The sequence below is a fragment of the Phoca vitulina genome, unplaced genomic scaffold (assembly GCF_004348235.1).
Source record: "Phoca vitulina isolate PV1807 unplaced genomic scaffold, GSC_HSeal_1.0 scaffold31, whole genome shotgun sequence".
Classification (NCBI taxonomy): Eukaryota; Metazoa; Chordata; class Mammalia; order Carnivora; family Phocidae; genus Phoca; species Phoca vitulina.
The window spans coordinates 7,980,659-7,991,138 of record NW_022589734.1 but is presented as its reverse complement, the minus strand read 5'-3'; the positions used below and the strand labels follow the sequence as shown (position 1 = coordinate 7,991,138).

Genomic DNA, 10,480 nt, shown 5'->3' with positions numbered 1-10,480 from the left:
TTCTGATTTGTATTCATCTAAAGTAAATCAAACCTCGGGTTCAGACATCCCCAATACAGTTAAAAGTCATAGATACCTCAACCTTTTTCCTTTCACATGCAAAGAGATCATGCGTCGTTATCCCAAAAGAATAGAGATCTTCCTTTGAAGTCTGGGCAGTTGGGATTTTGGCCACTAGAAATCGAGAAATCGGTAAGGAAGTGGGGAGAAAAGGGTCTGTGTGTGTGTGTGTGTTGGTGAGTGTCAGCAGAGGGGGGAGATTCGGGGAGGGGGCGGAAGGGGCTGGGATGCGGGGAGGAGGGGTGGCCAGGGTAAGGCGAGCGGGTCTGGCCAGTGGAGCAGCACAGGAGGCCCCTGGCAGCGCAAGGCTCGGGTGCCCTAGAGGTCTCGGCTGAGGGACAGGACGCTGAACGCAAGCTCAGCTACAGTAGGGAAATATTTCTTGTTACTGCTGGTGGCTACAGTGAGGGAATTCTATCGCCTGCATGGGATGCTCATGGGAAAAAAAAAAAAAAAAATCCTGCCTTTTCGCACCCAGGGGTTCAGGCTATTTCAGGAACACTAGAAACAGCATGTTTCGCTTCAAGCACCAACCCCACGTCACAGGAAGGTAAATACACATCTATTCCTCATCTTCCAATCTTGCATGTGCAGTTTCATTACCAGTAGTAGTAGTACTTCCTCGCTTTGCAAACGACAGCAGCACAGGCGGGTAAGGCTTGGGCTGGGTTTGGCAGGAAGACCGGTGAGGGGCAGGTCTTCTCGCTGCCTGGCTTTCTCAGAAGCCCCGGGTGCGTGCACCCTTGCTCTCCCCTCTCTGAGCTGCTCTTCGGCCGGCCGTTCAGGAGCCCGGCCCCCGCTGGATTCTGCAGTCACGGAAGAAAGCTTGTCTAAGTACAGTAGAAGAGCTACCACCCGGGAGTGGGGGGAGGGGGGGCAAGGAAAGCTGCGGGCAGATGCCCACATGGGGACCCGGGGGCAGCCCAGGTCTCCCTGGACAAATATTGCCCATTTGTTTCTGCTGACTGCAGAGACCAGCAAACTGATGAACTAATAATAATAATAATAATAATAATATTAATAATACATATACCAAAAGGGGGGAAATCAGATACAGGACATCTGTGCATGTTCTCCATAGGCTAAAGTTGCCAGCGTAACTCTTCTCTGGAAGTTAAGAATGGATGTCTCGAAACTTGAACGGTAATACCATGTCTAACGCTGAAAACACGTACGAGGTTGAAGCTCGAATCTTTCTTGGTTTTGGCTGGCACCAAATTGGAAACCTTCATCAACCACACCCCGCCATACCGAGGACCAAATTACAGCTCCGCCCGTAGCAAAAAGAACAAGAAAAAGGTCTATTTGAGAAAAAAAAGAACATCTTATCCATATTTCCTCTGGTAATTTACATGAAATTCACATCATTTTCTTCCAGTTATTGGCTATGGGTATCCAAGGGCATATTTTTTTTTTCTTCTGTTTCCAGCTCACAGAACATACGTTACTATCACAGATTCGCAAGAACAAGCTCACACACACCAATACAGAAGGTAACGTTAATGCTTAAATGAAAAGGTCCTCTCCAAATAATTCATTAAAATATTTGCTTTGTTTTTCAAAAAGTCATTCTGGGGAAACACAACACCCAGGCTGACACCGAAGGGCTGGTGAGTACTTAAGGCACTGGAAGTGTGCACGCTGCGTCTCTTGCGCAGAGACGTAAGAATATGGCACCGGGCGGGACGGCCCCCTCCTGCTCGCGTCTCTCTCATTCTCTCTCTCTCTCTCTCTCACTCCCCTACAGCTGAAGGGCACTGGGGAAACCTCATGAAATACAGATTCAGGACACTCTGCTCTGCTGGCTTTCGTCTGTGTGCTGGTGGGGGGACACGACGGGCTGTCATTCCATCCCCAGGAGTGGCGAGGCACCGTCCGCGGCCAGGATGGGGTGGGCGGGCCTCTTGCCTTGCAGCTCTGGCAGGTCCTGCACGACGGCCACCGGGCTCTCCGGGTCAGGGTCACCCTGAGACGCCTGCTCCTTGGGGCTGCCCGCTGGAGCGGCCTTGGGAGCACTCCTGCCGGCTTCAGCCTGGCCGGCACCCGCCGTCCGCCCTGCCGCCCGCTCCTCCCTGCGGCCGGGATCCTTGGTGGCGTTGGCCAGGCTCTCCTTCCGGCTCCGGGTGACAGCCACGTGGTTGCTGGCTGGTGGAGCTGAGTCGGCCTCGTTTTCCGAGACGGGGTTGTTGCCGCTGTGGGTGGACTCGCTCTCACTGTCCTCCTCACCCCGCTCCTCCCTGTCGCTGTCCTTCCCGTGCTGCTTGGCGTGCCTGGCCTTCTGGTGGACGCGCTGATGGCGGACCAGGCTGTGCTTCAGGGTGAAGGTTCGCTCGCAGGTCTGACACTTGTATGGCCTTTCTCCTGGAGTGACGGGAGAAAGACGTCGAGTCTGTTAACAGTAAGGCCACCAGCCTCCAGCTCTCCGTGCTACACAGAGTAACAGGGGCCAGGACCGCTGCCCCCCCCACCCCCTGCGCCCCGACTCAGAGGAAACCCTCCTGTTTGTCTGAAGTGGCAAAATAAGGAAGCAGAAATGTAAGGGGCCAGCCTCGGCTTCTCTCTCCCTTCCGTCTCTCCAACTAGGTTGTTCATACTGATTCAGGCACCGGGGTCCCCAGGTGGAAGCCTCACGGACACCCAGACTGGCCTGAAAAGAACCTCAGGGGAGGACAGCAAAGGGGCCCCTCTCACAGGGACAGGGCACCATTTCTGCGGCTTGTGCAGGACAGAGGCACCTCCTCAAAGGCACCAGATACTCTGTTTTCGGATACGGAGCAGCTGGGCCTTTCCCTCCTGCTCACAAACACTGGGCTGAGAGCAGCTGAGAGCATCACCTGCCAGGAGCCCAAGAATCTCTCTCTGCTGGGAGCCAAGCTCGGAGCCCTCCTAATGCCCGCGCGGCGGGGCGAGGAGCATGCGGGGACAATGTGTGCACCGCGGCTGGCGCAGGAGCAGCGCCCAGACCAAGATGTAGGCGCTAGGCGAGTTTTGTTTTTGGAGGGAGCGGGTGGGATAGGTTTAATCTTTTGGCTTTATGAGTACATCCGATAGGTCTCCTCCTTTCTACCGAACAATGGCCCCTGCTTCAGGGTTTGTAGGTGGCGAGTTCCAGAAGGGGCGAGGACATGCGTGGAACACGGCCACCCTGACATGCCTGCGCAGCTCCTGTTCGGTGACATCAGCTGGGCTGCCGCAGAGCCGGGAAAGGCCAAGCCCCTGGCTGTGCGCATGTGCGGCGGCTTTCTGGCCGGAGCCCCGGTGCCTCCCGCAGAGCACCGCAGAGCACCTGTCCCTACCGCCCGCTGCCCAGGCCACACCCCCCAGTCCTTCCCAGGCTCACCACGGGCCCCAAACGCCCAGCCCCCACGTGCTTCTAGATGCTTCTATGGGACAGGGCAGCCCTCATCCCCGTTCTAGAGCTAGGAAGATGGTGGCTCAGAGGGCTGACCAAAAAGCTCTCAAAACGCCCTCTGCTGAGGGGCCGCCCCGCCGTGACCCTGCCGGGAGGGAGGACCCTGCCGTGACCCCGCCGTGACCCTTCCAACCGCGAAGAGAACCACCAGTCAGATTCCTAGTTCACGCGGCTTCACGGCCCCGCCCCGCGCACGCTCAGCCCAGGGCCTCGGCCTCACTGCCCGGTGGGGGGGAGGCGCCTCCTCCAGGCCGCGGTGGCCCGAGGGAGCCCGCGCCAGCGGAGCGGCCCCCCCGCGCCCCTTACCTGTGTGGGACCTCATGTGCCGAGTCAGGTCCTGCAGGGACCAGAACCTCTTGTTGCACACGCTGCACACCTTCTTCCTCTTGTCTGCCTTGCTGGCCACGCTTCTCGGGGAGTCCGTCTTTGGCTTCTTGTCGTCGTCACTCTTCTCCGAGGACTTCTTCTCGGCCACGCTCTCCCCGTCCGAGGCGCCCTCCGCCTCCTCGCCCGGCTTCTCCCCCGACGCCTCCGACGACGACGAGGCCACCGCCTCCGCCGGGGGCTCCTCCTCCGGCTGGGCCGGCTTCTCCTCCGGCTCGGGCGCGGGGGCCCCGGCGGGGCCGGGCAGCGGGCCCTCGGCCCCTCCTCCGCTGGCGCCCGGGCCGTCCTCCCGGGGCTCCTCGCGGCCATGGGCCTTCCTGTGGCGGCTCAGGGTCCCCTGGAACTTGAAGCTCTTGCCGCAGACGTCGCAGGCGTGCTTCTGGTCCTGCGGGGCGGGGCCCCCGCTGCCCGCCGCGCCCGCGTCGCCCTCGGCCAGCTTGAAGCCCATGAGCCTGCTGGCGAGGTTGAGGTCCAGGCTCTTGTTGCTGACGGTGTCTTCCTCCGGGCCGTCTGCGTCCTCGTCCCTCTCCTCCACACCGCGCTTGTCGTCGTGCTCCTGGCTCTCACCGGCTCCCTGCTCCTCCCCGTCCCCGGGGGGCGCGGCCGCTCCCTGCGGCACGTCCTCCGCGGGGAGCTCCTCCTGGACCTGGCCGGGCTCAGGGTCTCCCTCGGCCGTCGGCTGCTCTTTCTCGCGGGAGGTGAGGTCCAGCACTTCGCCCCCCGCCGCTGGCGTGTCTGCGTCCGACTGGCTATCTGCGGGAGCGAGCACAGGGGCACAGGCTGAGGCCCGACGCCACCCAATTCGCCCCTTCCAAGAGCCCCACTGGGACTCTCGGCTGGACCCGGCCCCCAAGCCTGTATGCCAAACCCAGCGAGGATGCCTCTCCCCATCCCCACCCCCCTCCTTGTTCCCACTCGCATCCCTGGAAGGCCTGGTGAACCTGGGGTTAGTTCACGAAAGGCAAAAGGAGCCTCCACATACACACAGGTTGGGGTCAAGGGACCAGCTGCTCTTGCAGCTCTGGCCCTCCCCTTCCACTGCCCCCGCCAGCCCCCCAAGCGGTGCCCTCCACTGCCACACACAGGGATGCTCAGGCCCCCAGGAAGGTGTGAGCGACTCAGGGCAGCACAGACAGAAGGATCGGCGAGAGAGGAGAGTTTGTGCATTCCAGAGACACGCAGCACTAGGGAGGTTGAGGAAGCGGAGCTGTCAAAGTTATTTTTCCAGTGCAAAGAGATTATATAAACATGCAACATACACAGGACCACTCCCGGAACGTAGTACCTGATGAGCGTCTCACAGAAAATGGCGCCAAGCATGTATTCTGTGCTATGGTACACGCGCTCCCGCCTGCCGGCTAACTCCCAGGTAGAGTTCGAGGCGGAGAAGGAGATGCATGCACACCTGTAGGCCTCCCTCGCTGCTGTGAGGTCCCCACGCAGTGAGTGGAAACACCTCCTAGCTCTTCGTTTGTTCCTACCTGTCCACCCTCCGTAGCAAAACCAAATGTGGAAAGTCTACCAGTTTTTAATGACCTTAAGGGATGGCACCGAGGCAGCACCAATAACGCCGAACTTATCAGGAGCACCGTCTTCTCTCCACTCAGGTTGAAGGAGGACTTAATGACTTTTTCATTATGTGCTAAGACTGTGAAGCTGTCTGCTGAGACCTACTATTTAATTATCGATCCAGTGGCCAATTTATTACTGCAGGGACTCAAATTCCTCCGACAACCGGGCTGACAAAATCCATGGTTTCGTGGCACCCAGGTCAGAGGTACCTCCCTCCTCATGCCAGATCTCTGATTACAGTGCCTGAGCCAGCGCATTCTGGCACCTAAGCCGGCCCCTCGCGTATGTGACCAGACATATCACCATGTCCACCTGTGCCCATCAGTCTGAGTCACCTGATCGATTCAGGGAGCTGGTCCTACCCTTGCCACGGTCACACCTGTCTGGGGCTTTTGGCTCACCTACAACCATCTACACTTCCACTGACATCGTTTCATTGGTTTTATTCTGATTGTGCCTTTTAAGACAGGCACTACTTGAGTATCTCAAGAAGTTTCAGAAAGAAACAAATACTTATGGTGTGAATATAAAATGTATCAATAAATGATTTTTATACATTATCCACAAGTTTAAAGATGACTCCTGAAATATACACACTGTCTAGGCTTTATTCTACAAAAAAACTGTACACTCGTTTTCTTGAATCATCCCAATAGGGAGCGTCTATTAAATGAATTTTGGTATAAAGTCTTTAAGTATAGAATGCTCAGTTTCTTTAAAAAAAAAGACTTAATCTCTGATTACTTCCTATTTGTCCCAGTATATTCTAGGCTGTTTCTCTTCATTACTTAGCTTTATTATTACAGTTTATTATAGCTTTCACCAAAGAACATGGGTTTTCAAGTTCATGGTAGAACATATTTAAGATGATCTTAAAAAAAAATCGTGATGAATTCTGGAACCAAACCGAAGTAAATATGCTAATCTTAGATTGTTCTCACTCTTGGGCCCTTCCTTAGTTAGCATGGGTAATGGAGAGCTCACCCTAAATCCTGTGAAAGGCCAACTCACTTCCTCTGGTGAACAAAAGGGGGCTTGGCTGTGCTCTACCAAACTTCCACTAGGGGGAGTGTTTTAGCAGGGCAGCCCGTGCCCTTGAAGTTCCAGCAACTCCAACTGATTCTTATTAAGTGATCCTTGGCAACAGCGGACTTAGCCTCTTCTCATTTCCTGAATATCCAGCTTCTAACACCAGGTCCTATTTTGATCCCCTCCTTCTTCAACCGCCTACACCTTCAAACGCAGGTAGCAGAACAGATGGCTTTTCTAAGCAATGCCACCTACCTTAAGTGGTAATTCTCTGTCCCTACCGGTCCCCTCATTTGTGATGCTAAACCTAAGAAAACTGCGCGAGGAAGCAGAGATCCTGCGTGCACGAGATAATAAACCCACAGCTCCTCCTATGGGGAAAGTGGAGACTTTCATGTCAGCTCGACGATGAAATATCTACTGCTTCGTAGCAATTCCATGTTCCTCAGCTGATGTGACCAACTACCAATCTAAACACCCAATCGGCCTGGCCAAGGGCACAGCTGGTGAGGAAGCTCCTGTCTGAGTTTCGCCTCCCCAGAGCATTTCCTGTGGTGCTGGGCACGCGGGCTTCTGGCTGGTAAGGGCGGCCACCCGTAAGGAGCAGAATAAAACGTCCACGTTTCTGCTGACTTAGAAAGTCATGTGCAGGTGCCAACAAATATGAAGGCTCCCACAGTCATCACCTGAAGAACCACGAGTATCCCCCAAAGACAAAGTGGGCTAGAGAACCTGTCTGCCCATGAGAAAGTGAACAGAGAGCTTTAGTTCCAGGACCGATGTGCCCCTTTAAGCCAGAGCTGCCCCGGTTAGCATTCCTTGGCTGGGTGGGTGGGTGCGGGGGAAATCGAAGGTATATTTTCTTTAAAGAACGTATATGATTAAAAAAGTCAGACTCATGTTATAAAACATGTTTAGGGACTTGAAGCTGGGCAGATAAGCCTAGAAAACCCCTCAAAAGCTTCCTTGGTCATTTCCTGTCTTTTTTTTTTTTAATGGTCTTCCTCTAAAGCCTCTTTTAACTTCATGGGAGGGAGCCCCGAAAGCAAGCTTCACCCCACACCCCCGCCATGCTCACTTGGGTTTGCAACTCTCCTTGAAATCACTGAACTCCACCTCCCTGAACCCTTCGTCCCCCTTTCTTACTATGTATGGATTGTGACCACAACAAAACCAAACATTTATTTTCTCTTTGCTGGTTTCACATTACAGCTTTCAGTGAATTTTCTTTTTCCAGAGGCTTTGTCCCTTAAAGAAACCCTACACAACATCCAGGACAGGGCAGAGGTAGGGCTCTGACGGATGTGGCAAAACAGAATTCATGTAACTGCAAATTTAAAAAACAAATACACCCACAATGTAAAATTTGGTGCTGAACTGAAGCTAAGATGTATATTCTGATTAGCTTTGGGCCTGCAGCCTCCTACAGCTGTGCACCGCCCCCGCCCCCCGCCCCCCGCCATGTCTGCAGGAGGCCTGGGTTCTGGGCTCATCCACAGGCTCAAGAAGCTGAATGCAAAATGTGCATCCAGCACTTGGTTCTTACTTGCCTGCCACCTTGGGAAACTGACGGCTCCCCTTGACCTCAATTATCCACTGTTTTCCCTCTTTGGGGACCACTATGGGTAGAATCACATAGCTGCTTTCTTAAACCAGGCTTTGAGAAAATGTTCGGGGCTACCAGGTGACACAGCAGTCAGCTGTTAAACATTAAGGAACGATCATCTGCAGCAAATTCGAGCTCGCCAGCATCGTTGTGGGTTTCCTGGAGATGGAACAGCTGATCTCTGGTTCACAGGGATCCAAGGTTCCGTACCCTTCTCTACCCAAAGATCCCAGCCAATTATGTAGAAATGGAAGCTGGGGGGGAGGAGGCGGCAAACTGGCTTACGTTTTTATGCCCTTAGAGGGTTTGATCTTAACCAAAGAACCTGGCAGTTCAGGGGCTGGCTTGTTTCACTAGGGCTTGGGGGAAGGCATGGGGGAAAAAGCAGAGGGTCTGGATCAATTCCTCTTCCTGGAAATGCTACCCATTCAGATGTACCCCTCTCCCCCTGTAACTTAGATAAGGACAAGGGGGCCGGGGCGGGGGGCTCCCAGACAGCACAGCTCCCCACCCCACCCACATCTGAGGGAGAGAAACACAAGGACACAATCACACCCTTGGACAAACGCCTCTGGGGAGAACCTCTCTGGCTTTGAGCAATGGGGACGTGTCAAGCTTTTGAGATCTGCAGGACTGAATCCACACCTGTTACTAAGCCATGGCCAACTAGTCATGTATGTAGGTAACCTGCAGCAGCCAATTTTCTGATCTGTTTGTGGGGGGGTGGGAAGCACAGAACGCCAGCACTTGGGAGATGCCGGATGTACTGAATAGAGGACAGGAGTGAATACAGAAGCTGTAAGGGGGAAAAAAAAAGGTGGCAGGAGACGCACTGAGCAGCCGTTAATTGCTCTGTAGGGGCTGGAGGAAGGAAGCGCTATCAGCACATGAGAATAATACCCGGATTCAGGTCAAGCAGAGATGTGATTAAAGAAAGGACATGCAGAGTGCTTTTTCAAACAAGACAAGGTTTTTTACTGGGAAGAGAGTTACTGAAGAGAAAAACACCCCTCCCCACACACCCCTCCCCCTGTGGAGGGCTGGGCATCAGTACTTCCTGAAATACCCTGACATTGGAGGGAGCCCATCCCTGCTCTGTAGGATGCGGCAGAGGCTGGGCTTTGAGAAAACAACACCCCAAGCTAGTGGGGTTTCATATCCTTTTTAGATGTGATCCTACTGCACCCCCAACCACATCTCCCACCTCCAGAAGGGCCTCCACAGCACGAACAGGGGTCTGCTGGGAGGGCCACAGAGCTGCCCTAGTGGCTCAGGAAAGTGATCTAGGAACACTGTCGGTGTTTCCCCAGGCCCCATCCTGCTGCATGCATGCTCCCGGTCCTCGGCAGGGCCCACTTCTACGGACCGCCTGCCAAGTCTGACGGAGAAATGGGAGAGGCAGCTGGCCGTGCTTGCACGCACGGCTGGGGTTCGCTACCATGCTAGCAGAGCTCTCTCTCGGAGTTGCCCTCCTCTGTCCCTCTCCTCCTCTCCATCACCCGGAAGCACACTACCTGTGCTATCATGGGGTCCAACATCACTCTCTTTTGACTGGGGGATAAGCCCGTTTCTTCTCAGGGAACAGTTGGTAACTCCGTGTTTGCGCAACTGGTGGCGTTCACAGTTAGATTTGGTAGAAAAGAAGGCATCGCATTTTTGACAAGGGAAGGGTTTCTGACCTGAAGCAGGAAAAAAAATATATATTTATCTGGCTTTCTACTGCAATGAAAAAGAAAAAGTCGCTTTCCATTCATTCTCCTGGGATAATTGGCATTTGCTTCCCCACCCCTTCCTTTAAACACACACACACACACACACACACACACACACACACACACACATTAAAAAAAAATACCGGTAACATCAACAACTCAAATGATATCTTCCCTTATCCTGAGTGAAGTGGAATGAAGGTTTTGTCTTCAAAATGCTAAAAGTTAACAATGAAACCAAGACGTTTAAAACAACAGTATTACAATTAAAAATCTTAACAGTAACAAAAAAAGAGCGAGTAAAGGGATTTTAGAGCACAGCAAGGAAACACCTATAGTCTGTCACAAAGAGAAGCCACCTCTTGGTCATTTCTGGCATGGCAAGGACTTCCGACGCTGGGAAATCAAACCAGCATCTTGGAGCCCGGGACATCCCTGGGAGCCATTCCCCTCTCCCTGGCCCACAGTGGACCCGAAGCAGGGAAACGCGCCTCCTGTCCGACCCGCTAAGACAGTCCTACGGTGACCTCTGCCCGCGCTCACTGCGGTCCTAGCGGGCTAGACGGAGGCGGCCTGCTCCTTGCATTAAAGGTTCTTTGTTCCCCTTGCTAGTAGTACGTAGTGACCCACACAGGACCGAGTCTGTTAGGGGATCAGGTGCTCCGGGCCCCAGACCTGCCCGTGGAGAGAAGTGGCTGAGTAGGC

At 54.2% G+C, this 10,480-nt stretch overlaps 1 protein-coding gene across 1 annotated transcript in view; it reads right to left on the bottom strand.

The window, feature by feature from the left end:
• Window positions 1–241: 241 nt before the first annotated feature.
• The window catches only part of RREB1 (ras responsive element binding protein 1), a 127,647-nt gene continuing 117,408 nt past the window's right edge, over window positions 242–10,480 (bottom strand). Inside the window, exons 11-14 of the mRNA XM_032424673.1 lie at window positions 9,578–9,742; window positions 3,779–4,609; window positions 1,094–2,421; window positions 242–866 (exon numbers count right to left, since the gene is read on the bottom strand). Coding sequence (XP_032280564.1) covers window positions 1,904–2,421; window positions 3,779–4,609; window positions 9,578–9,742 — 1,514 coding nt within the window. The 3' untranslated portion in view covers window positions 242–866; window positions 1,094–1,903. The remainder of the gene's footprint in view (window positions 867–1,093; window positions 2,422–3,778; window positions 4,610–9,577; window positions 9,743–10,480) is intronic.